Raw genomic sequence first — 21,624 nt, 5'->3', positions numbered from 1 at the left:
AGCCTTCTTCTGGCAGAACAGGCTCCACATTGAAAGAGAAGAATAGGACCGATGTGCTTTACTGAATCTAGAGCTTTCTTCATTATAATGAAAAGCAGGAAACATCTATCTATTGCCTATGAAAGATAGGGCAAAAACACGACACAACAGCCAGGATCAGATGTATATTAATCATTTTGCACTATGTAAACAATCCCGGAGAAACCCTGTGCATGAGTACTTACTCTGCAGATACTACAAGCTTAACACTGCTTTGGGGCTTTTGGCAAATTGTGGTTTGCTGTTACATCTGAACTAGCAAACTATGGTTTATGATTGTTCCATGAACCAGAACTGCGTATCAGGAACAAACAGATGTGCAAACCATAGTTTGCCAATTCATATGTAACTGCAAACTGTGATTGGCCAAAAGCCAAGAAGTAACATTGCTTCACGACATGTAATGGGAGGGAGGAACAAAGGGAAGGAGTGTGTGCAGAGGCTTGTTCGCATAAAACCAAAGTACATTGTTGCAACTGATAGTTGCTGGGTTTGAGTATATTCTTATTTCTCTTTGTTTCCCTTCCCCCTTCTTCACTTCTGCTTTCAGGTTATGCTACCCATTCTTTCAAACCAGAAAAATCATGAAGCCTGGCCACATTTTGTTTCACAGGACATGGAACGACATGTAGAAATCATGAAAAATAAGACACATGTTTTGAATGGAATTTTGTCAGGGCGAACGCTCCTTCCCATTCCAACAGTTGCAACTGAGACAATGAATGAAATGCAGGCTGAAAATAAGTAAGGAGTGTGTGTGTGTGTGTGTGTGTGTGTACGTATACCAGATAAACAGACGTTTCGTATTTGTTCAATCAGAATATACTCTTTCTTGTTGCATCTATAAAGGTGCCAATTAATATGTGAAGTATTTAACTGAAGAGCTTGGACAGTACTTGTATTAAGTGAAATAGGTAATTGGTATAATTACTGCAATTTTTTTTACTGCATTTTTAGCTAGATTTGTTAAAGAATTAGTATGGGTATTTTTAGAGTGCAAAATATGAGCTTTAAACTGGATCATCACAAAAGCAATTAAGATGGATTCTGCCCCCAAAGGCTCATAATCTAACTTACCAAACTTAAACACATTGGTCTGGGAGTAGGCTCCATTAATTTCAGTGGAATGTATTATGCAGGAAATGATTACCGTGATTAGCATCCAATTTTAAATGGATGGGAGTGAAGTGGGTTGTGATGATTCAGGGGGAGAAAGGTGGGGCTTACTAGTTTTATGTATCCCACCCCTATCAACCACAGTACCACCAAGAAGAGTGTGGGATCTTATGTATAATTTATTATCTTGTTTTCTGCTCCCACCATTTACCCCTGGGTAAATTATTCCCACTTTCTGTTTTCAATTAACTGAACATGTATGGAGATATGCAGGGCTCATTTTGAGGGGGAACGCACAGGAACGCAGTTCCGGCAGTTCCCCAAAGAGGTCACATGTCAAGTGGTCCTGCCCACCTGACTCTCGGCCATTTTGGCCTGGATTGGGGCTGAAATGGCCTGGATCGGGCCTCTTACAGGTGGTGGATCACTCTCCCACTCAGCAGCGGCCCAATCTTGACCATTTTGTGCCCCTTTTCAGCCATTTTCAGCCCCCTTTTGCCATTTTGGGCCCATTTTGGCCCCGAATGGCGAGGATTGGGTCCAAAACAGCCAGTACAGGTGATGTCAGGGGGTGTGGCATATGCAAATCAGGTGTGGCATATGCTAATGAGTTATGCTAATGAGTTATGCTAATAAGTTCCTCCAGCTCTTTTTCTACGAAATGACCCCTGGAGATACATCTGCAGGGCGGAGGGAGCTCTAAAATGTCAGTGGCTTTGTGCCCGTTGTCTAGTTGTGCTCTAAGCAAGGTGGCAGCCCCTGTGTTAGCTCTCTTCCCTAAAAAAAATTCAAATATCCAATTTCTTTTATATCTCCCTTTCCGAACTAACACTCACAGAGCTCTGAAGCCTTCTTTCATATTAATTCTTTCTTCGCTTGTTTTGTATATCTTGAAGCTGCTGGCACATGTATGAAGTTAGTGACTTTCCTCCAGTCAGTACTGCTCTATGAAGATGCTGGAATAAGGACACCAAATGCTGTACCTGGAAACCACCTTCTCCTTATTCTCCTCTTCCCCTGAGCCTGCCAAGCAGTTCCCCTTCTAAGTAAACAAGTTTATTTCCTGTTAGACAGTTGTTCCTTTGCTATCCTCTTTTTCAGCTTTAGCTGCTCCCACTAGCACCTGTTAATCTCTCTCTTCACAGTCCTTGACTGCCTCACTGACAGACCGCAGATCTCCCTTTTCAGACTTCTTCTGGCTAGGCTAAGGATCAAAATATCCAATATATGTGATATGAGTCAGGCCACGGGTGCCTCACCTGACTTGTCACATGTAGGATTGGTGATGAGTCAGGTGAAATTTAAAAATGTTGTGTTGCTCTGTGTGGTTCCAAATGCAGTGAGGGAGACGTGGGGCTTCAGCCTTCTCTCCTGCATAATTTTATTCAGAGGAACTGGCTGTGACAGGGAGGGTTGTCTTCAGTCAGTTAAAGCTTCCTATGTGTCAGGGACTCACTTCATTGGTTCTGAGCTAGAACTAAGTGGTTAAACTGTCCAGTAACTGACCAATCATAAACATGATCAATCAGAAGTAACACATTTTGAATCCTTCTGTTCATTTAAATATGAGAAAAGACCCACTGGAAATCTCAGAGAGAGAACTACTCCCTTGGTAACAATAACTAAGCATCAGCTCTGCTGCTTGGCAGGCTTCCAGATGCCTACATGTTCTGTAGCATTATTTCCTTCAGAGAAGTGAAATCACCTCACATTTGCATTATAACTTAGTATTAAACATTACTTTTAAAATATACAAAACGATTATTTATACTGTTTATGCACAGTTGATAACTTTCCACATAGTATTTTAGCTGTTTCTCTACAGGGGCTAAGGAAGAGGCTGTGAATTAGCTGAAATTGGGAAGAGAATTAGCAAGTGCACAGCTGGAGAGAAAAAATGAATTTAATCAGGGAGATTTATACACTACATATAGCACACATGTAAGTGTAACAATGCCTTACATGTTTGTAACATATAGTTATAACAGAAAAATATATTTCTGTTCATCCTGCATTAAGCCAAAATTCAGGACCTTTTCAAGGAATCCATAGCAGGACTTTTCTAGGTACCACAGTTATCTTTTTCAGGGTTCAACAGGACCAAATGAACAGAACCGCTTAAACTTTTATGAGAATATCCTCCTTTATTGTTTACATTTATATTCCACCTTTATTCCATCCTAAAGGGCAGCATACAGAGATAGTAAAATAGCTCATAAATCACAGTGGCTTGTTGGACTTGCTTAGGCTGGGGCCAATACAAACGTGCGTAAAAACAGAATTCATGTTAAAGGCTATTTCCAGGGTATAAACTTTTAAGAATCAAGCTTCCTACATCGGTATTTGATGAAGGGAGTGTGACTCTTGAAAGCTTATGTGACGGATCCCCCCAGCCTTATCTGGCTGACACCCTTCGATGCCACCTCTTGTGAATGATTCTGCTAGCTTAGGATGGTTCTGATTTGGGATCTCACAGCTCCTGTCACCACTTGTGAAGTATTCACCGGTCGAGGGACCCTTCTGACAGGGAATAGAAATAGGGACCACTTACACTCCGGCTCAGTAGGTGTGTTGTAGACCTCTCCTCATGAGGCTAGAACTCAGGCTGGAAGCGGGTTCACTCTCTGGACAGAATGGAATCCTCCTCAGCTCTCACAGACACAAACTGGAACTAGAATGTCACTTGGTTGCACCAGCACCTCCTCAAACTCTGCCACTTCGTCTGACAGGCTGAGAGCTGGTTCCCCTCAGGGCGTATAAGATAGGCAGGAATTATCAAACTGGACTCAGATGGTTAACAGAACAGATTAACTTTACTGAAGCACATTTTATCTTCCTCCTGCACAGCCTTAAACGGTTAAATGTTCCAGATACCTCATTAACTAGTCCTCCTCAGAGAACTCTCTAAACACATCTGCCTTCTCTGGTTGCTAGCCCTCCACTTCCTTTTCCAGAGTCTCCCTTAACTGCCAGAACTCCCAACTAACTATTCTAAACGGTCTTAACTGCTCTTCACTGCCACTCTCTCTCAACATTCTATTCAGGACCTGTCACTCAAACAGGGCCTGTCCGGCACAGCTTATACCATGGAAATTTTGTCAGTCTTTAAGGTACTACTAGACTCAAATTCTGGTGTTGAGTTTCTTCAGTCCATACCTTTGGTTTGTATTCATTGTAATTAATTGGTAATTATAATTAATCAACTAAATACATATTGATGTATTGTCGAAGGCTTTCACGGCCGGAGAACGATGGTTGTTGTGGGTTTTCCGGGCTGTATTGCCGTGGTCTTGGCATTGTAGTTCCTGACGTACATATTTATAGGTGGCATTTTCCAGCATAAAAGATAGGGAGCCTTCATTCAATTGTACTTTTGAAGTAAAAAGGAGAATTACATGACGCAAAACATTAAGCTGAAGTGGTACATTAACACTTAGCAGAACTGCATATTTGTATCCAGAATATTTTTATTACAGTTATCCTATACAACAGCCTAGTGGTAGGGAAACATTTACAGATTGGGGTAGGGAGGCTGGATAGTACGACTTCCATTAATTCTTCCCCCCCCCCTCCCCACATACACACTGCACCTTACACACTCATTTCAAATTGCTACTGAGACACCAAGTTATTGCTTTGTCAACATATACCTCAGATTCTATCTAATCTTCAGCAGCAAGATTTTTTCTGTAAAAAGCCTCAAATACCCAGCATACATAGATCTGTGCATAAACTTAGCAATATACCAAGCTTACCCATTACCTTGTTGGAAAAAAAATTAAAATTTGAAACCCATTTATTAAAAAAAGTATTTAAAAAGTCACCATTATTTACAAATCCCATTAACTTACAACGTAAATAAATATGTACATTCAACACACTTGCTTTCCCTTATACACATAGAACTAATACATAAAACATATAAACCTTATACACTAAGCAGAACTCTGTGTTATAACTTCAGTACCAAAAGAATAAGAGTAGGACACGGGGATACAGAGCAGACAAATTCAGAGTCAAACTAGATGTAACTCCATATGGTTTTGCTAATTGAAACTAGGAACCCTGCACTGTTAGGAGCCATTAAAAATGAAAAAGATGCCTAGCCTCATTTTGCCTGTCTGTTTCCTTTAAAGGGCTACAACAGCACAGAGAGCCCATTTTCTGTTAGTGAAATTGTTTGGGGGCAAAAGGGTTAAAGCCTGTTGACATGGCCTAATCCAAATCAAAGCTCTGCATAACCATAACTTTAAAAGATGCCGGGAAGACCCAGTTACAGGTTTCCCAGCATCTCATGTGGTTTGACTTTTGGTACCCTTTTATACTGTATGTTAGAGAATAGGAACTTCACTGTTTTTCTTCATATCTTTCAGACGAGATTCTTATACAAGGTCAGTGCTACATGCAATAGAATCCATGATTATCAAGTGGTCTCATCAAATACGAGAAATTGTCGAACAGAATTCAGCTCAAACTCTTCTTTATGGTTTTCTCCCGGATCCACAAACTGAGCTCAAGTATTGGAAGGAAAGAAAAGATAACCTGTGTTATATATATAAGCAAGTATGTAATCTGTTGCGATACATGAAAATTTGACTGTCAGCTCAGGAAATCTGGTGCATGTTGCCAAGTCACCTAAAATTGTAGAGGGAAGGTGAAAAGATGAAGTAATTGAGAACGTTTTACAAAAGTTGAATCCTTTCTCACAATTTATTTGTTTACATATCTTCACAACATCATGCAATTTTTGGTTAAAGTGATGGAACTTTAAAAATCTCGAGCCATTTTCAGCCTTATTCATTTTACATATATCCTTCTGTGGGAGCACAGCCCTGCTGATTTTGTGGATAAAGCAGTTCTGTTGGGTGCAGAAGGCCTCCATGCTGTCAGCAGCAAGACACCAGACTTTCTTTTCCTACTATATGATTGTGCGGGCATGTTTGTTTTCCACCTGCATTACATTGTAGCCAAAGCACTGATTTTGAGGGAGGTTCTCCTGCAACTCATGCTGAAGCATTTATGTAGCTGTTTCTTCCAAGAACTGTGGTATGCAGGCTACAGCCAGGAGGAGGAGGATCTTGAAGTGTCCTCTTTGAGTTGAAAATGCTTTCTGGAATATAATGCTGAGTGCTGAAGTGAGGAGAAAAGATCTGCTAGTTTCCTCATCACACAGGAAATTAGCAAGAAATTGGCTTAGTTAAAAAACTGTGATTTGCTGCTAAGGGAATAAATCTGGGAAATATTCAGCTAGTGTGCTTCCTCTTCCTGTTCTCTTTCCTCCCATCAAGCACTGCCAGCTAATTAGACACTTAACTTTTTGCAGTTAGCCATACTTTACCAAACTGCTTTGGAGGGAAACCACAGATCATAGTTTTCTGGTTTGACTCTAACATCAAATTATAGTTTGCTGTGAAGCACAACAATCTAGTTAGATTTCAGTAAATGAGGGGACAGGAGAAGAAGGGAGTCCACCAGCTTGAAGATTCTCCAGGCTTATTTGTATAGGGGCAAGCTATTATTTGCTTTAATATGTGAACCAGGCCAAAGTTAAAATGGGTTTGTAATGAACTGTGGCAGCTAGTCCAGCAAACCTTCCTGCCCCTGAGCTACTAATAATATTCCCCACCCACCCTTGGCTACCATTAATCCTTAAAGTGTTCTATAAAAGAATACTAGGATGAACAACATTTATTAGGATTTGGGATTTATGTTTTGATTTTCAAGTTAGTACCCAACTGTGGCCATTTCCACACACATTGAATAATGCACTTTCAATGCACTTTAGTTATCCATTAGAAGTGGATTTTGTGTTTCAAGCACGAAAACCCAGTTCCAAATGATTACTAAAGAGCATTGAAAGTACATTATCCAATGTGTGTGGAAGCAGCCTGTTTGTGAAACCTGCCTGATTCTCTGAACACTGTTCTGTGTTCTTGAACGAATTCTTAAAAATATGAGTTCTTATGAATGCTTGAAAACATTTTTTAGAGGAGATCTCTTGTACTTTTCTAACTGTAGCTTCAGAGTCCTGTTGTTCAGAAAATGATTAGGATCTTAAAAGCCAAGAACAGCAGCTATTATCCGATTTCTCAAGACATTTACAAGGAGGTAGAAAATGGTAAGTGTTCTCTGAATGGAATGTACGTATATATTCTGTCTACATTTATGTATGTATGTTATAGAATAATCTATAATAGTGTTTGGTATATGATTGTAAAGTAGCATTCATAATTAAATAGTCAATGCTACTCATTTGCCACATTGACACCCACTTGCCCAGCCTCGAGAGATCCCTTTGGAGTGCCTCACAATCCTCCCTGGTTCTCACCACCCTGAACAATTTAGTGTCATCCACGAACTTAGCCACTTCACAGTTTACTCTCAACTCCAAATCATTAATAAACAAGTTAAAAAGCACCGGACCCAATACTGAGCCCTGCGGTACCCCACTGCTTACCTCCCTCCACTGTGAATATTGCCCATTTATACTCACTCTCTGTTTCCTATTCATTAGCCAGTTTTTCATCCACAAGTGGACTTGTCCTTTTACCCCATGACTATTGAGCTTACTTAGCAGCCTTTGATGAGGAACTTTATCAAAAGCTTTCTGGAAGTTCAGGTAGACAACATCTGTTGGTTCCCCCTTGTCCACATGTTTATTCACTCCCTCAAAGAATTCTAACAGGTTCGTGAGACAAGATCTTCTCTTACAGAACCCATGCTGAGTCTTCCTCAATAGATTTTGTTCATTAATGTGCCTACTAATTCTCTCTTTAATAATGGTTTCCACCAACTTACCCAGTATTGACGTTAGACTGACTGGCCTATAATTTCCCACACCTCCTCTGGAACCCTTTTTAAAGATGGGTGTGACATTAGCTACCTTCCAGTCCTCAGGAATGAAGGCAGATGTTAATGAAAGGTTACATACCTTTGTCAGGAGATCCACTAGTTCACATTTGAGTTCTTTCAGAACTCTTGTATGTATCACCAGGCCTGGTAATTTGTTAGTTTTTAAATTGTCTATTGGTCGTAGGATCTCCTCTCTCGTCACCTCAATCTGACTCAGATCTTTCAACACTCCTCCAGAAATCAGCGGTTCTGGAGTGGGCAAGCACCTCTCATCTTCTACAGTGAAGACAGAGGCAAAAAATGCATTTAGCTTCTCGGCCATTTCCCTATCATCCTTCTGTAATCCTTTTACCCCTTGATCATCCAGAGGCCCCACTGCCTCCCTGGCTGGTTTCCTGCTTCTAATATATTTGAAGAAATGTTTATTGTTGAAGTTTATGTTTTTTGCAATGTGTTCCTCATAGTCCCTTTTTGCTTGCCTGATCACAGACTTGCATTTTCTTTGCCACAGCCTGTGTTCCCTTTTATATACCTCACTCCAACTAGCTTTCCACCTTTTGAAGGAAACCTTCTTACCTTTTATAGCTTCCTTTACTTTGTTTGTTAACCATGCAGGCATTATTTTATAACTATTTGTGCCTTTCCTAACCTGCGGTATATATTTTATCTGAGCTTCTAGGATTGTAGTTTTAAATAGTCTCTAAGCTTCCCCAAGGGTTTTGACTCTTTTGACCTTTCCTTTCAGTTTCTTCTTCACATGCTCCCTCATCTCAGAGAAGTTACCCCTATTAAAGTTAAAAGTGGTTGTGTTGGTCTTTTTGGGCAACTCCGTATTTATGCAGATGCTGAACTCAATAACATTATGGTTACAGTTCCCAAGCGGTGCAACCACTTTTACATCTCTCACCAGAACTTGGGCATTACTTAGGACCAAGTCCAGGATCGCCTCTCTCCTGGTAGGTTCTGCAACCATCTGCTCCATAGCACTGTCATTGATAGTGTCTAGAAACTCAGCCTCTTTCTCCTGACTTGAACACATGTTGACCCAATCAATGTGTGGGTAACTAAAATCACCTATTACTACACAGTTATTTCATCTAGCCGCTATCCTTATTTCTTTCATCATGTTATAATCATCCTCTATCTTTTGATCTGGTGGGCGATAAACTCCTAGAGTTAAGTTTCCTTTTGGGCCCACTATTTTAATCCATAGCATTTCCAGAATCTAATTCTCTTACCTTCTCAATCTTACTGGATTGTATACCCTCTTTGATATATGTCCACTACCTTCGCACCAGGCAGGCAAGTCACCATATGGTCAGTACACGGGTTTGCCACCTAGCTGTCTACCTGCCTAAGGATCAAATCACCAACTACCAAGAGCCCCCCCTCCCTCCCTGCCCAGGGATGGTTCCTTGGTGCAAAAGGATACCCGTTCACCAACTGAAGAAGAGGTCACTCCTGAGGGCATATCCCCCTTATCCCTGTGTCTTCTCTACCCTCATGCTTCCTGACAGTGGTGGGGCTGCCATCCTCAGAGTGGGACACATCTAACAAGTCCCCGAGAGTCTTCTCCATGCGTCTGATAGACTGTGTCTGCTTCACCAGGTCAGCCACCTCAGCCTCAAGGGTGCAAACTCGCTCCCTGAGAACCAGGAGCTCCTTGCACCAAGCACACACCCAAGACTTCTGCCCAGTGGGCAGATAGTTGTACATGTGACACTCAGTGCAAAATACTGGATAGCCCCCAACCCCCTGCTGGCATACTACATTTATAATTTCTCTTTTTAAAAAATTCTTCTTATTATTTATATATATTCCAGAGTTTCACAGCCCCTGCGGTGGAACCGGTATGGGATCTGTAAAACTGACAGCCTCTTTTCCTGCTGCCCGAGGTGTCAGTTTCACAGCCCCTGCACTGGAACTGCCATGGCATCTGTAAAACTGACAGCCCAGGCAGCAGGAAAAGAGGCTGTCAGTTTCACAGATCCCACACCGGTTCCAGCACAGGGGCTGTGAAACTCACAGCCACTTTCTCCTGCTGCCAGAGTGGCAGGAGAAAGAGGCTGTCAGTTTCACAGACCCTGTAATGGGTTTAGCCAATGGGCTAAAACTGGCATGGGGTCTGTGAAACTCCAAACCGGCCACGGAACAGCTGGAAAAATTGTTTTGTTCCAGAAAAACGCGTCCCCATGGAACGCGTGTTTCGGTGCAAACGAACCAGCCATTCTATACGGAATTTTGTTCCGTGGTTCATTCCGTGCCCATCTCTACTTTCTCCTTCCACACAGTAGCAACTCAGCCAATTCTCCCCAGCAGTTAAGAAAAGTTAAACAGTTAAGAAAAAGCAAAACTCACCACCTCAGCAGCAGTGGCTACAGCTCCCATTCCTGCTCTTTCCCAGAGCCTAACTGACTGTGCTCTGCCTCTGGCAAGGTGCAGCCTTACAAATTAAATTCAAAGAAGGCAGGGCCAGCAGTGAGCCCCAGGCAGCACACACACTTCCAGTCAGCAACAATCAGCTCATGCAATCAGCTGTACTCAGCAACACTCAGCTACAGACTGAAGGCCACAAACTTGTGGCCTTAGGCAGCAAGAATGGAACGGTAGCAGGAGGAAGTTTCTTTTTTATCAGGTTTAATACTGCTAAACAGTCTCTGCTTAGCTTTGGAAAATTAACTGTCATTAAAAATGGTAATTTACCATTTATAAGTTAGTGTTAGCTGATAATTTCATATCTGGCACAGGGAAGGAGGAAATCTCTATTATTGTTAGATTGCTACTTATAGATTGTGATAGATGGTGCTCAGTAGACAATATTCTGTAGTAGAAAGCTTAATAGTGTTTGATGTATGACTGTAATATAGCAAAGATTTTTTTGAGATGGGTTGTTACAGGATATGCACACAGTGATGGCTTAGATGCTAATATAATGTATCTGATACTATGTGCTTATTTTATGAATTAAAAAAGGCTTTTTTTGTGATAGTAATGATGGGTACCAGTACCTTTGGTGGGGGAGCCCTCTCAAGTCCTGAGGAGGAATTTGTGGAAATCAGTACAACCTTATTTAAGATGCAGGCACTTTTTTTTCTTGTTTTACAAAAAAGCATTGGATTAAAGTACATTTGCATTGATAGAATACCAGGAGTACAATATACTTGTTTCTCAGTTTAAATCAGAGCTTTGTGTTCCACATTTTCACCACAGACCAAAGTTGCTTTCACACATCCTTAATGAGACAGCCTGCCAACAGAACTTTGGCAGGTTATCTCACTCATTACTCATGTCATCATTTCCCATGCACGAGCAGGTCATGATGATCCTGCTTTTTAAGTATTTTTTGTGAAATTTTTAAAAATCCGTTTTCATTTTGATGCCGTTTTTTCTGCGAAATTATCTAGTGTATCAATGCATGTGGACACTTTTTTGTGCTTTTGAAGTGCCCTCACACAAATCTCCCCCCCCCCCGTCCTCTCACCATTACCCCTCCCACACATGTGTCTGGATCACATGCACAATTGTATAATCCCCCCCACACACTTTTTACTTTTTTTTTTAACGGCCCTTGTCCTATTACAGTATCTATGTATTCAAAAGGAATCATACTGCAATGCTTGCTACATTGGATCACTCAGCAATCAGACTATCAGTCTAGGAACAACATTGGGAATGGAATGCCATTTCTGATTTTATTTCAAACTAGCAATAAGGCCCGTTTTTTGGGGAAATACAATGGGCCCTAGCAGCGCTCCCCCTCCCCATGCCCCTCCTCACAGCATCAGTCAGGGGGCATGAGGAAGAGAGCAAGGGCTCCCTCCTCCTCCAACCCCTCAGCTGCCACTTGGCTTGTGCACAGCCCTACCAAGGCCCCATGGAGGTGGTGGGGAGCCCTGCCCCCACTGCTGTGGGGCTTTGGGAGAGCCTCACCACCACGCTGAGCCTTCCCGCAGCTGCACTGGGCCTTTCCGTGCCTCTGGAGGCCTCAAGGAGACAACGAGAAGGCAAACCATTTTGCCCCCCACTTGCTTCTTATCCCTGTATACTTGCCTCTGCAGGGATAAGGAATGAATGGTGAGAAACACGGTTTCCCTTTTATATAGTAGGATATGGAATCATGCGATTGCGCTACTCTACTGTTCACATATTTATTAAACACTTTTGCATTTAAAACTTTGAGCGGGAAATGGGCATTTAAACCCCATGAACCACGAACCACAAACTGGTTCATGAACTTGCCCCAGTTCGTGACAGTTCGTAGTTCCTGGTTTATGAAAACACCACAAACTGCATGGTTTGGTTTTTTCGCAGTTCATGCCCACCTCTACTCCTGGCTGGTTAACTTTTTCTCAGAAACACAGAGACACAGATTCTCAGCCTCCACAGTTTGCCTGCCTCAACTAGAATGAACATTTTTTCTCAGCACACTGGATAAAAACTGCTATTCACTCTGCTCATTAATTTACAGCTACCATCCAATCAGATCACACTCTGCTTACCCATTGAGCTCCCCTCCTTTCCTCACAGAACTGCATTTAAATGCACAATAATTTTTAAAGCCCCATTTTAGCAAGCAAGAGTAAAATCCAAATTAAATACATCAAAAAATTTCAGTATTTGATTTTCCCCCCTTCATTCTCTTGCAGCTCTTGTTGAAGCACAGGATGTTGAACTGTATTTGAGACCTCTGCAAGGACACATTCAGCGTCTTCAGGAGACAGAATTTCCAAACATACCTACTTTAATCCCCCCCTTATTTCACACTATTTGTCTGATCTGGAGTCACTCTAAGTTTTACAGCATGCCAGCAAGAATCATTGTTCTATTGCAAGAATTCTGCAATCTGTTTATTGACCAGGTAACAAGAATTATGAATAACAAACCAGATAAGCACTTAATCAGTAGAAGCCAATCAATACAGAATTATGCTAAAGACAAGAGAGTGTTAGTTTTTTCCCCCCAATAAAATTCCCATTTTCAAAGGATTTATCATAAATTTGCCAAGGTGCCAGGGATACTATGTTTTTACAATTAAAGCTATATAACAACCACATAATTATAGTAATAAATCCTGCTATTTTATGTGCTTGGTATTAAAAATACAATAAGTTGTTTGTCTGAAGAAGAGGCAGACTTTAAAGATCATGTTACTTTTTACAAACTATTTTTCAAGTTGTCAGGTAAGTCCCACATCCATTCTAATATATTTTTATTGGGGAAGTACTTAACAAATAGGAAAACTGATAGCAAGATCTATTGAGTTAAAGAGAATAGGGGCTTGACAAATCAGTTTATTGCTGAGTTGCTTCATAATCCAGTATCTACCAATAAATGATTGTATTTGTTAAAGAGCTATCTCAATAATTTATCACAGCTCCTGCAAACATGATCTCTCTTTGCTTTTACTAGCTGAAAAATCAGGTTTGATTTTTCTGTGTGGTAAAAGGTGTCTTCCTTTGCCAGTCCTTTGGCATTTCCACATGCCCTTAAAGGGACTGCCCATTCACCAAACGCTGGCAGCTTTCCCCCAGGAATCCAGCTATCTCCATTTGCAAAGTGGTTGTGGGCCATTTGGCTTTCATTTTTTTTTTGGCACCTTTTCTGGGAATGCACTTTCCGCAATCACAGAAAAGGCGCCAAAAAAGAGAAGCCAAACGGCCTGCAAACGTTTTGCAGAGATGTCTCCAGCATTCTGTGAGTGGACCATCCCTTTAAGAGCATATGGAAATGACCTTAATTTGGTTGACAGGGTTTGTGATAACTCAAGAATTAGAAGTCAGACGGCCCCTCTGTGTTCAGTGGTGCTTACTCCAAAGTAAGTGTGCATGCATAGAGTTATTATCATAGGCACACTTTTAAAACATTTTTATGTCAATTCAATTCAATTCAATTCAAATACCTTTAATGGCATACAAAGATCTAAGACAGCAAACAGGTCACTATAAAATTACATAAAATATCAGAAGTCATTGTTTTATGTTACAACCTATGGTGATAAAAATAAAAGTTATATTATTACTGCTGCTTCTGGAGAGTAAATCCTGTTGAACTCTATGAGATTTGCTTCTGAGTAGATTGCATATAGTGATGCTAAGATATTTACCATCAAAGTCATGGCTAAGAAGATTCTGTTCCTCCTGAAAAGTGAGCCTCAAGACACTGGTCTATATTTCTCATCCAAATGTGTTAGTCTGTCATTCATACTTACAGGGGAAAAGTAGTTCTCCTCCCTTATACTGTTTTGGAGTAATGACAACATTGGCCGTCCCCAGGTAGAGAGCAACCTGTCCTGAACTGAGGGGGCCCATTAGAAGCTGTATTTGTGAATGTGTGTGTTCACATGTGCATGTATGTGGCAGGGAAATGTGTCTCTGTGCTCCATACAGCAGCACCTGCAATATATTTAACCATCTTCCACACATCCTATCCTGCTTTTCATAGTGACATTCAGTTTGCTAATTACTATAAAATACATTTGCAAGCAATTTTCATTCCCCTCTGTCCTCCCATTATGGGTTCTTCTATAGTCTAGCCTTGTAGCTAGAGACCCCAGGCAGCAAACCAGACAAGTTGGTGGAGACAGTGGCAGGAGTAGAGGGAACAGCGACACAAATGGTGGGGACAGAGGCAGGGCCAGGTGAGGGCCCACCAACCCCAGTAGAAGAACCAAAACCCAGGCAACAACCTATGCAGAAAATGTGGCCCAGGACTGGCACAGTAGGCTGAGGATGGTTGATCAACACTGCTGCTATTAGGGGTGACAGAATTCCCTGGGCTTTTGCTGAGTGTGGGAACATTGGTGGACTTTGTCCCTGGGGTCGGGTTTTATGTTTGTTTCTCTAGCCAGCCATGCTGAATGTTTTTTTCTTTTCTGTAAGCTGCTTCCTAACTACCTGTGTTTCCTGCTTAAATTAGACTTGTAGTGGAATAATGCTCTTTTTAGAAACAAAAGTGCTTCATTCTTGGGAGAGGAAGGGGTTCCTTGCATAAATGACTCCAGCCCACATAAGCCTAAAGCTAATAAGCTATGCAAAGTTATTAAAAGTCCCAGAAGGGAGAAGTGATCTCAATGTCTCCTCTGACAACATATGCATACTCAGCCAAGGTGGGCTAGCTAGAGTTAACTAGCTAGAATACACTTACTTTCTGTGGAACATCCCTCCTGTTTTCCTGTATTTAGGGATGGGTCAGTCTTTGCCCGTCTTGGAATATGCTTGCTGACGCTTACCTCTCCCCGAGGTTCCAGGACTGGACAAAAACTAGGCAAATGGGCCCATGGCAGAGAGCCCCCTTTATTTGCACCACTGAGGTCTTTCCTTTTAGTTCCTGCCACAAACCAATCTACCATCACTTATAGATCAGAGGCTTGCTGGCTGTGCCCTCCAATTTGGTGATGGGCAAACTGTCTCTTTGGAACCTAACAGGTGAACCCCAGATCATCCATCAGAGGAATGCTGACAATTTACCAGATGCTTCACTGGACTTTCCCAAGTCATCCATTCCCCCTCCCCCCCTTAAGGCAGCAAAGGATCAGATTGCCCATTCCAACAAATAAGCTTGTCTTCTTTTAGCATCAGAGCAATGCCATTCATAGCAACACATATCTTTTGCTTGGCATACATGTGTAGGTTCTGGAAATGTATTATTTGATCCAATTTGAATTTCTTGCAGTGTTCTGTGCCCTCCTGCCTTGTCAACAGATTTCAAGATGCAGATACAGATGGTTTTGTTGTAGAATGTTTCAAAGACAACACCAGAGCCTATTTTATTCTGTCTAGCCAATGTTATTAAAATCAGATCCCAAATCCCTCTTATTTGTACATAGTTCTTTTCGATTTAGTACTTTGCAATCATTCTTGTTGGAAGGCAGCATTCATAGCAACAAAATATTATTTAAGCTTATTTTTTTTAAAAATACCCCTACTGGGTAGCTTCTGCATCGTTTAATATGTCATAATAGCTTATGCTTTGTTTCAGCATTGTTTTCAACTCTGTATCAGAGTTCTGCTTGTTTTCAGATTTCCACAATCCATACCCTATTGCATTGTTCATTGAATGTCCCAGTCATGGTTCACACTGACTGACATTATCAGCCTACCTTGAGTCTCACTGAGAAAGGTGGACTATAAATAACAAATAATCCTTTTTTTCAGGCTGTGTTGTATCTTTCACCAGAAGATCTTATGAAAAGGGAACCTGAAGAAACTTTGGAAAACTTGAAAGAAGCTCTTAATACTTTGAGGAGTTTTAGGGATTCTTTCTTCAGTCAAAGAAAAAGAATAGCAACTTACTTCAGTAACAGTCAAGAGATTAAACCATGGGATTTTCAGCCACAGCTGGTATTTTCCAGATTTGATATGTTTCTAACCCGCTTAGAAAAAATCGAGGTATTATTTACAAATTTCTGTTATATACCAATATTACTGTCCAAGAAGGCTACATGAAAAAAATTGCCTTTGTTTTTTTAAAAACAGTGTTAACTTCTTGTTGTTTTCCATGTGATATCAGGCATTGAAATTAATTTCATTTACAGTGCCTTCCTAAACAGTTACACATTTCTGAGTCCATTGAAATCAATGGGCTTAGAAGGATGTAACTGTGCTTAGAATGGCACTGATGATTTAGGCTGGGGTTGCTCTGCTCTGAATAATCTTCAATTGTATTTTCACATTAGCCCAACAGGAGGAAGTAAGGACGCTATGGCTATATGCAAGAATAGTGTTTTATTTTTATTTTTTAATCTGAGCCAACTTAGAAGCAGAATTCAGGGACTCACTTCCAAATAAGTGTGTAGAGGATTTCAGCCTTATTAAACGAAATCTTAGGCATCTTTAAGTAAAATGAATGTAATTAGTAATTCTTATAATAGTGCTGCACCAACCCAGTTTAAAAATCAAAAGTAATTATTTCCAAAAATGTTGTGGAAATGAACTTATTCTTAAGAGTTTATGTGATCATAGAATTATAGAGTTGGAAGGAGCCTTACAGACCATCTAGCCCAACACCTGCCCCAATGCCGGAATAGTTTAAAGCATCGCTGACAAGCATTTGTCTAGCTACTCCTTGAAGACTGCCAATGAGGGGGAACCCACCACATTCCTAGGGAGCCAATTCCACTGCTGTATTACTCCTCTAACATGAAGAAGTTTTTCCTACTGTCCAGCCAGTACCTTCCCTCCTGGAGTTTAAACCCATTGTTTGTGTGCTATCCTGTGTTGCTAACAGAAACAGCTCCCTCCCCTCCCCTAAGTGGCAGCCTTTTAAATACTTAAAGAGAGCAATCATGTCTCCCCTCAATCTCCTCCAAATTGAACATTCCCAAGTCCTTCAGTCTTTCCTCATAGGGCTTAATCTCCAAGCCCCTGATTATCCTGGTTGCTCTCTGTTCCAATTTGTCCACATCCTATTTGAAATGAGGCCTCCAAAACTGCACACAATACTCCCAAGTGGGGCCTGACCAACACAGTATATAATGGAACAATGGCATCCTGTGATTTGCACATTATGCCTTTGTTTATACACCCCAAGATTGCATTTGCCTTTTTTGCTACCGTATCACACTGACTGCTCATATCTAGTTGCCCATCCATCCATATCTCAAGATCCTGTTCACATACACTGCTACCTAGAAGTGTATCCCTCATCCAGTATACATGCTTTGCATTTTGTTACTCAGGTGAAGAACTCAGCACTTATCCATGTTAAATTGCATAAAGTTCTTCCTCAGGGTTACTTTCTTCAGTTATTTCAAATTAAATTTCTCCCCTCTTCACAGAGAACTTTACCTAACCTACATACTGAGACTTGTTTAATAGTTATTCTATCTTCTCTGAAACCTTGGGAATTGTAGTTCTGTGAGGGAGAGCTAATGTTTTTTAAACAAAGAATTCTCAGAGCATTATTAAGGAAGTTTCAGGATTATGTTGGTGTAAATGGTGTAAAATAGAGAGGTTTGTAGAGTAGATATGTTGCTATTTACGTGAGAGATTGCAGGGAAACCCAAGAAAGAAAGAGTGCATTCTTTTGAAAGAACTGCAGGAACAAAGAAAATAGCTCTGAAAAAGAGCACTATAGTTCCATTTGTGTTGTCTTTTAAGAATAAGATTGACTTATCTACAGTAACTTTGGATGCAGTTCTGAAGAAGGGATTTGTCTTGCAAGAGTTTTGGTGTGGTAAGCTTCTTTTTCCAAGAGAACCCACTTCTAGCAGTAGGGATTTCCTTTATCCATCATTTTCATAATAAATAAAGTGTATATATAGCAAGCTTCCTATTGTTAATTAATCTTTGTCTGTACGAAAGGATGGGGCAAGCAGAGCAGAAGAGCAAAATCTGTTAGTTGTGAGAGTATAAAGATACGTTTAGATCTGTTTTTCTTCATGTGACAGGCCATGGTTAATTATATTGTTTATTGTTTTAGGAAATTTTTGTTATCATGCTTGATTTTGAAAAACTGGAAAAGCTGGAATTTGGTGGAATCAAGGGGAAAAATTTGAATGACCAAATATACAGGCTGAATGAAGAATTTATGGAGTCATGTAAAAATTTTAAAGAGAGGACCTATGATGCCTTAGATTTCAACAATGTGGTAATATTGCAATTCATGTATCTATTTTTTATCCTTGATAAAACAGTCAAGTACTTATAGTGACAGAGACTAGGAGGTGCAATGTAGAAAATCTGTTAACAGATTTTCCATGTCGCTTTCTTAGGCCCTTTTCACACTTGGACTTTAAAGTGTTTCAGTATCTGTTCTGCTTCCCATGTTTGCAGGAGTTTCACATTTGCAAGGTAGTCATGGGACGCAGTACTGTTTGTCCACGGTATCCCCTATTTTTCCCCTTGCGGACATACTGCGATGTTATTTTGAAGCTGCTGCCAAGACGTGGCTGGCATGATTAATGTCAGTGCAAAGTCTATGCTCCCCTTCTGCTTCTTTTCTCCCCACTCTCCCTGCATGCTATCCTTATAGCTGGGTCAGTCAATTCAAAAGTGGATTTATTAAGCAGACTTGGCTCTTCCAACCATGAATAGCCTATAAAGGACTCATATCTCTGCCTCATTTTTACTCTGGGGGGGGGGGGTCCAGATGTTGATTTGTTTGCCACCAGATGCAACATCAAAGCTCTTGCTATTTTGTTCCAGGGTATGGAATGACCCTGGAATGCATTCCAGATAAGATGGGCAGGAGCCCTGTTCTCTGCTTTCCCAATCTTGCCCATGATTAGAGATGGGCACAAATAGGAAAAAAAAACTGAACATGATGTTCGTTGTTCATTGCCATCCACGAACAGGGACTCACAAACAACCACGAACATGGCCCTGTTCATGAACATGTTCGTGGGGGCCAGCAGGCTCTCCTCCAGCCATCATCCAAGTTTTGATCTCTACTGCACCACTCCCAGAAACCTGACCTAAGCAGCCACCAGGAAAGGAACCAATAATAAATACCTTGGCCCAGAGCCTGGCAGCAGCCCTGGAACTTGAAGGGGTAGATCCCTATTCCACCACACACACAGAAAATTCAAGCTCCAATGCACTCTCTCTATCAAAATGCCAACAGCAACTGTCTCTCCCTCTCCACTGTCTGCAAACTAAGTCAGAGCTGGGAGCCCCCCTCCCCCCTGCTCTTTGCTCCCTTGTAACAAATTTGGAGCTTCACTCTTGAAAGGAAGACCTGCCTATCAAGCTAAATTGGGCTTAGATTGGGGGTTTCCAGGGCAACAGCAGGAGTTCAGATAAAGTTCAGACAATCCCTGCCTAAGTTGCCAAGGGAATTGATTGCAGATGCCAGACTGTCTGGCTTGATGAACAGCAACGAACGAGGCTTACAACGACCACCTGTTTGTTAGAATGGGGCCTCATGAACAGCTTGTTCATGAACAGCAGATTGGGCTGGTTGTGGCTTTTTTTTGTTTGTATTGCTGTTTGTTCCCATCTCTACCCATGATTATCAGGACTCTTTACAAAATTCAGGCAGAAGGAGTCATGTATATTCTGGTGGCTCAATTTTGGCCTCAACAGCCATGGTTCCAGCTACTGTCTCTACTAGCCAGGGGTTATAGCATTCACCTGTCTCAGAAGCCAGATCTGTTATACTTTGGGCAGGCCTGGCACCACAACATACCCAGGCTGTGTCTGACAGCCTGGTTGCTGCTGCCTTAGGAGTGACTTTCTTGGAAGGTAATTATTACTGAACGCTAGGAAACTTTCCACTAGAACATCATGTACATACCTAGAAATGTTTAAAATTTACCTTTTGTTTGGCAAAGGCCATATATAATAAAGTACACTGACATAATGGCACCTTTATGTTTGACCCATTGTGTATTTTTGATTTAAGCTCTAGTATATTTGAATATCAGACATTGTTTGTCAATATACCTTGCTGTTACAAAGAAATATGTAAGTCTTGTTAAAACTTGTTAGAACTAGTGTTAGTTGGCAATGACTGAAGACATTTCTTCTTCAAATACTATTAACTTTGTTGAGCATAATTTAGCCACAGTTAAGTACAGCCCTTGTGCATGGGAGCTGGGTAGCAGATAAATTAATATTGTACAATATTCAGATGGACCTGACTTTTCATGTTTAATTTGGGGGAGTTGATAGTACTGCCGTTTAGCTTGACAAGTTGTCCAATTTATATCACTATTTTCTCTGCCTTTATTTACCATTTTTCTCCAGTTTTTCTTCAACTGACAATCTATGCACAGTTCCCTGGTACTAAGCCCCACTAAATTGAGACTTATTTCCAAGTACACATGCATATTTATATTTCATAGGAATTTGATGAAGACTATGTCCATTTTAAATACAAAATTCTGGAGTTTGAAAGACGTCTTGGAGCAATTTTTTGTGTGGGATTCCTTGACTGCTCAGGTTTAGAATCAGCATTTAAGGTCAGTTATATTTTTTTGTGAAATGCTGTGTCAAAAAGTTGCCACCATTTATCAATAAAATGGTTAATGGGCCTTACTTTTGTAGATTCATCATAAATACCCAAATTAAAGTGAAAGAAGTATATTTAAGGCACAATAGTAACACATTTTGAGTAGATCTTGCTCTGTTGTATAAAAATACTATTTTAGCAGATTTCCTTCTTGAATCTCTCTCTGCTGAGTGTCATTTTGGGGTACACTATAAATTTCTGTAAAGGACATCAACATCCAAAGTGAAGTTCTCTTGTTCGAGCCTCATTGAAATGTGTGTAAACACTTCAGGAATCTTACAAAATAGGCTGCTGCCCATGAAAGTTTGTGCCATGAAAAACTGTTAATCTCTAAGTTGCCCCAGTACTTTTCACTGTGAATGTAGTGTGACACACTAACAAACAACAGCAAAGCTACTACTTTGGAATTGTAAAGCATGTCATTTGTAAGAGTATAACTTTGCTCTTGAACACTTCCAGTTCATTTCTAAGTGGTTTACATGTGAGAATTTTAAGGTTTAGAGTACTTCTCATGCATTTAAATTCATTCATATCTATGAATCATAATGCATCTTGTTCATGGGAAGAGCTATGAATAGGGGTGTGCAAGGAAAAAACTTTCGGCTTTCTTGTTTCGGGATTACCCGAAACAAGATTCTCTACCGTTAAAGCCGAAAGCCGAAACAA

The 21,624-nt window shown here is 40.8% G+C and overlaps 1 protein-coding gene across 1 annotated transcript in view; it reads left to right on the top strand.

Moving 5' to 3' along the window:
* The first annotated feature begins 592 nt into the window (after positions 1-592).
* The window catches only part of DNAH11 (dynein axonemal heavy chain 11), a 226,382-nt gene continuing 205,350 nt past the window's right edge, over positions 593-21,624 (top strand). The window contains exons 1-7 of the mRNA XM_054991090.1: positions 593-783; positions 5,529-5,718; positions 7,174-7,273; positions 12,654-12,865; positions 16,161-16,394; positions 18,427-18,594; positions 20,792-20,908. Coding sequence (XP_054847065.1) covers positions 593-783; positions 5,529-5,718; positions 7,174-7,273; positions 12,654-12,865; positions 16,161-16,394; positions 18,427-18,594; positions 20,792-20,908 — 1,212 coding nt within the window. The remainder of the gene's footprint in view (positions 784-5,528; positions 5,719-7,173; positions 7,274-12,653; positions 12,866-16,160; positions 16,395-18,426; positions 18,595-20,791; positions 20,909-21,624) is intronic.

This window comes from Eublepharis macularius, chromosome 11, assembly GCF_028583425.1.
Source record: "Eublepharis macularius isolate TG4126 chromosome 11, MPM_Emac_v1.0, whole genome shotgun sequence".
Taxonomy (NCBI): Eukaryota; Metazoa; Chordata; class Lepidosauria; order Squamata; family Eublepharidae; genus Eublepharis; species Eublepharis macularius.
This window is presented reverse-complemented; position numbering and strand designations above follow the sequence as displayed.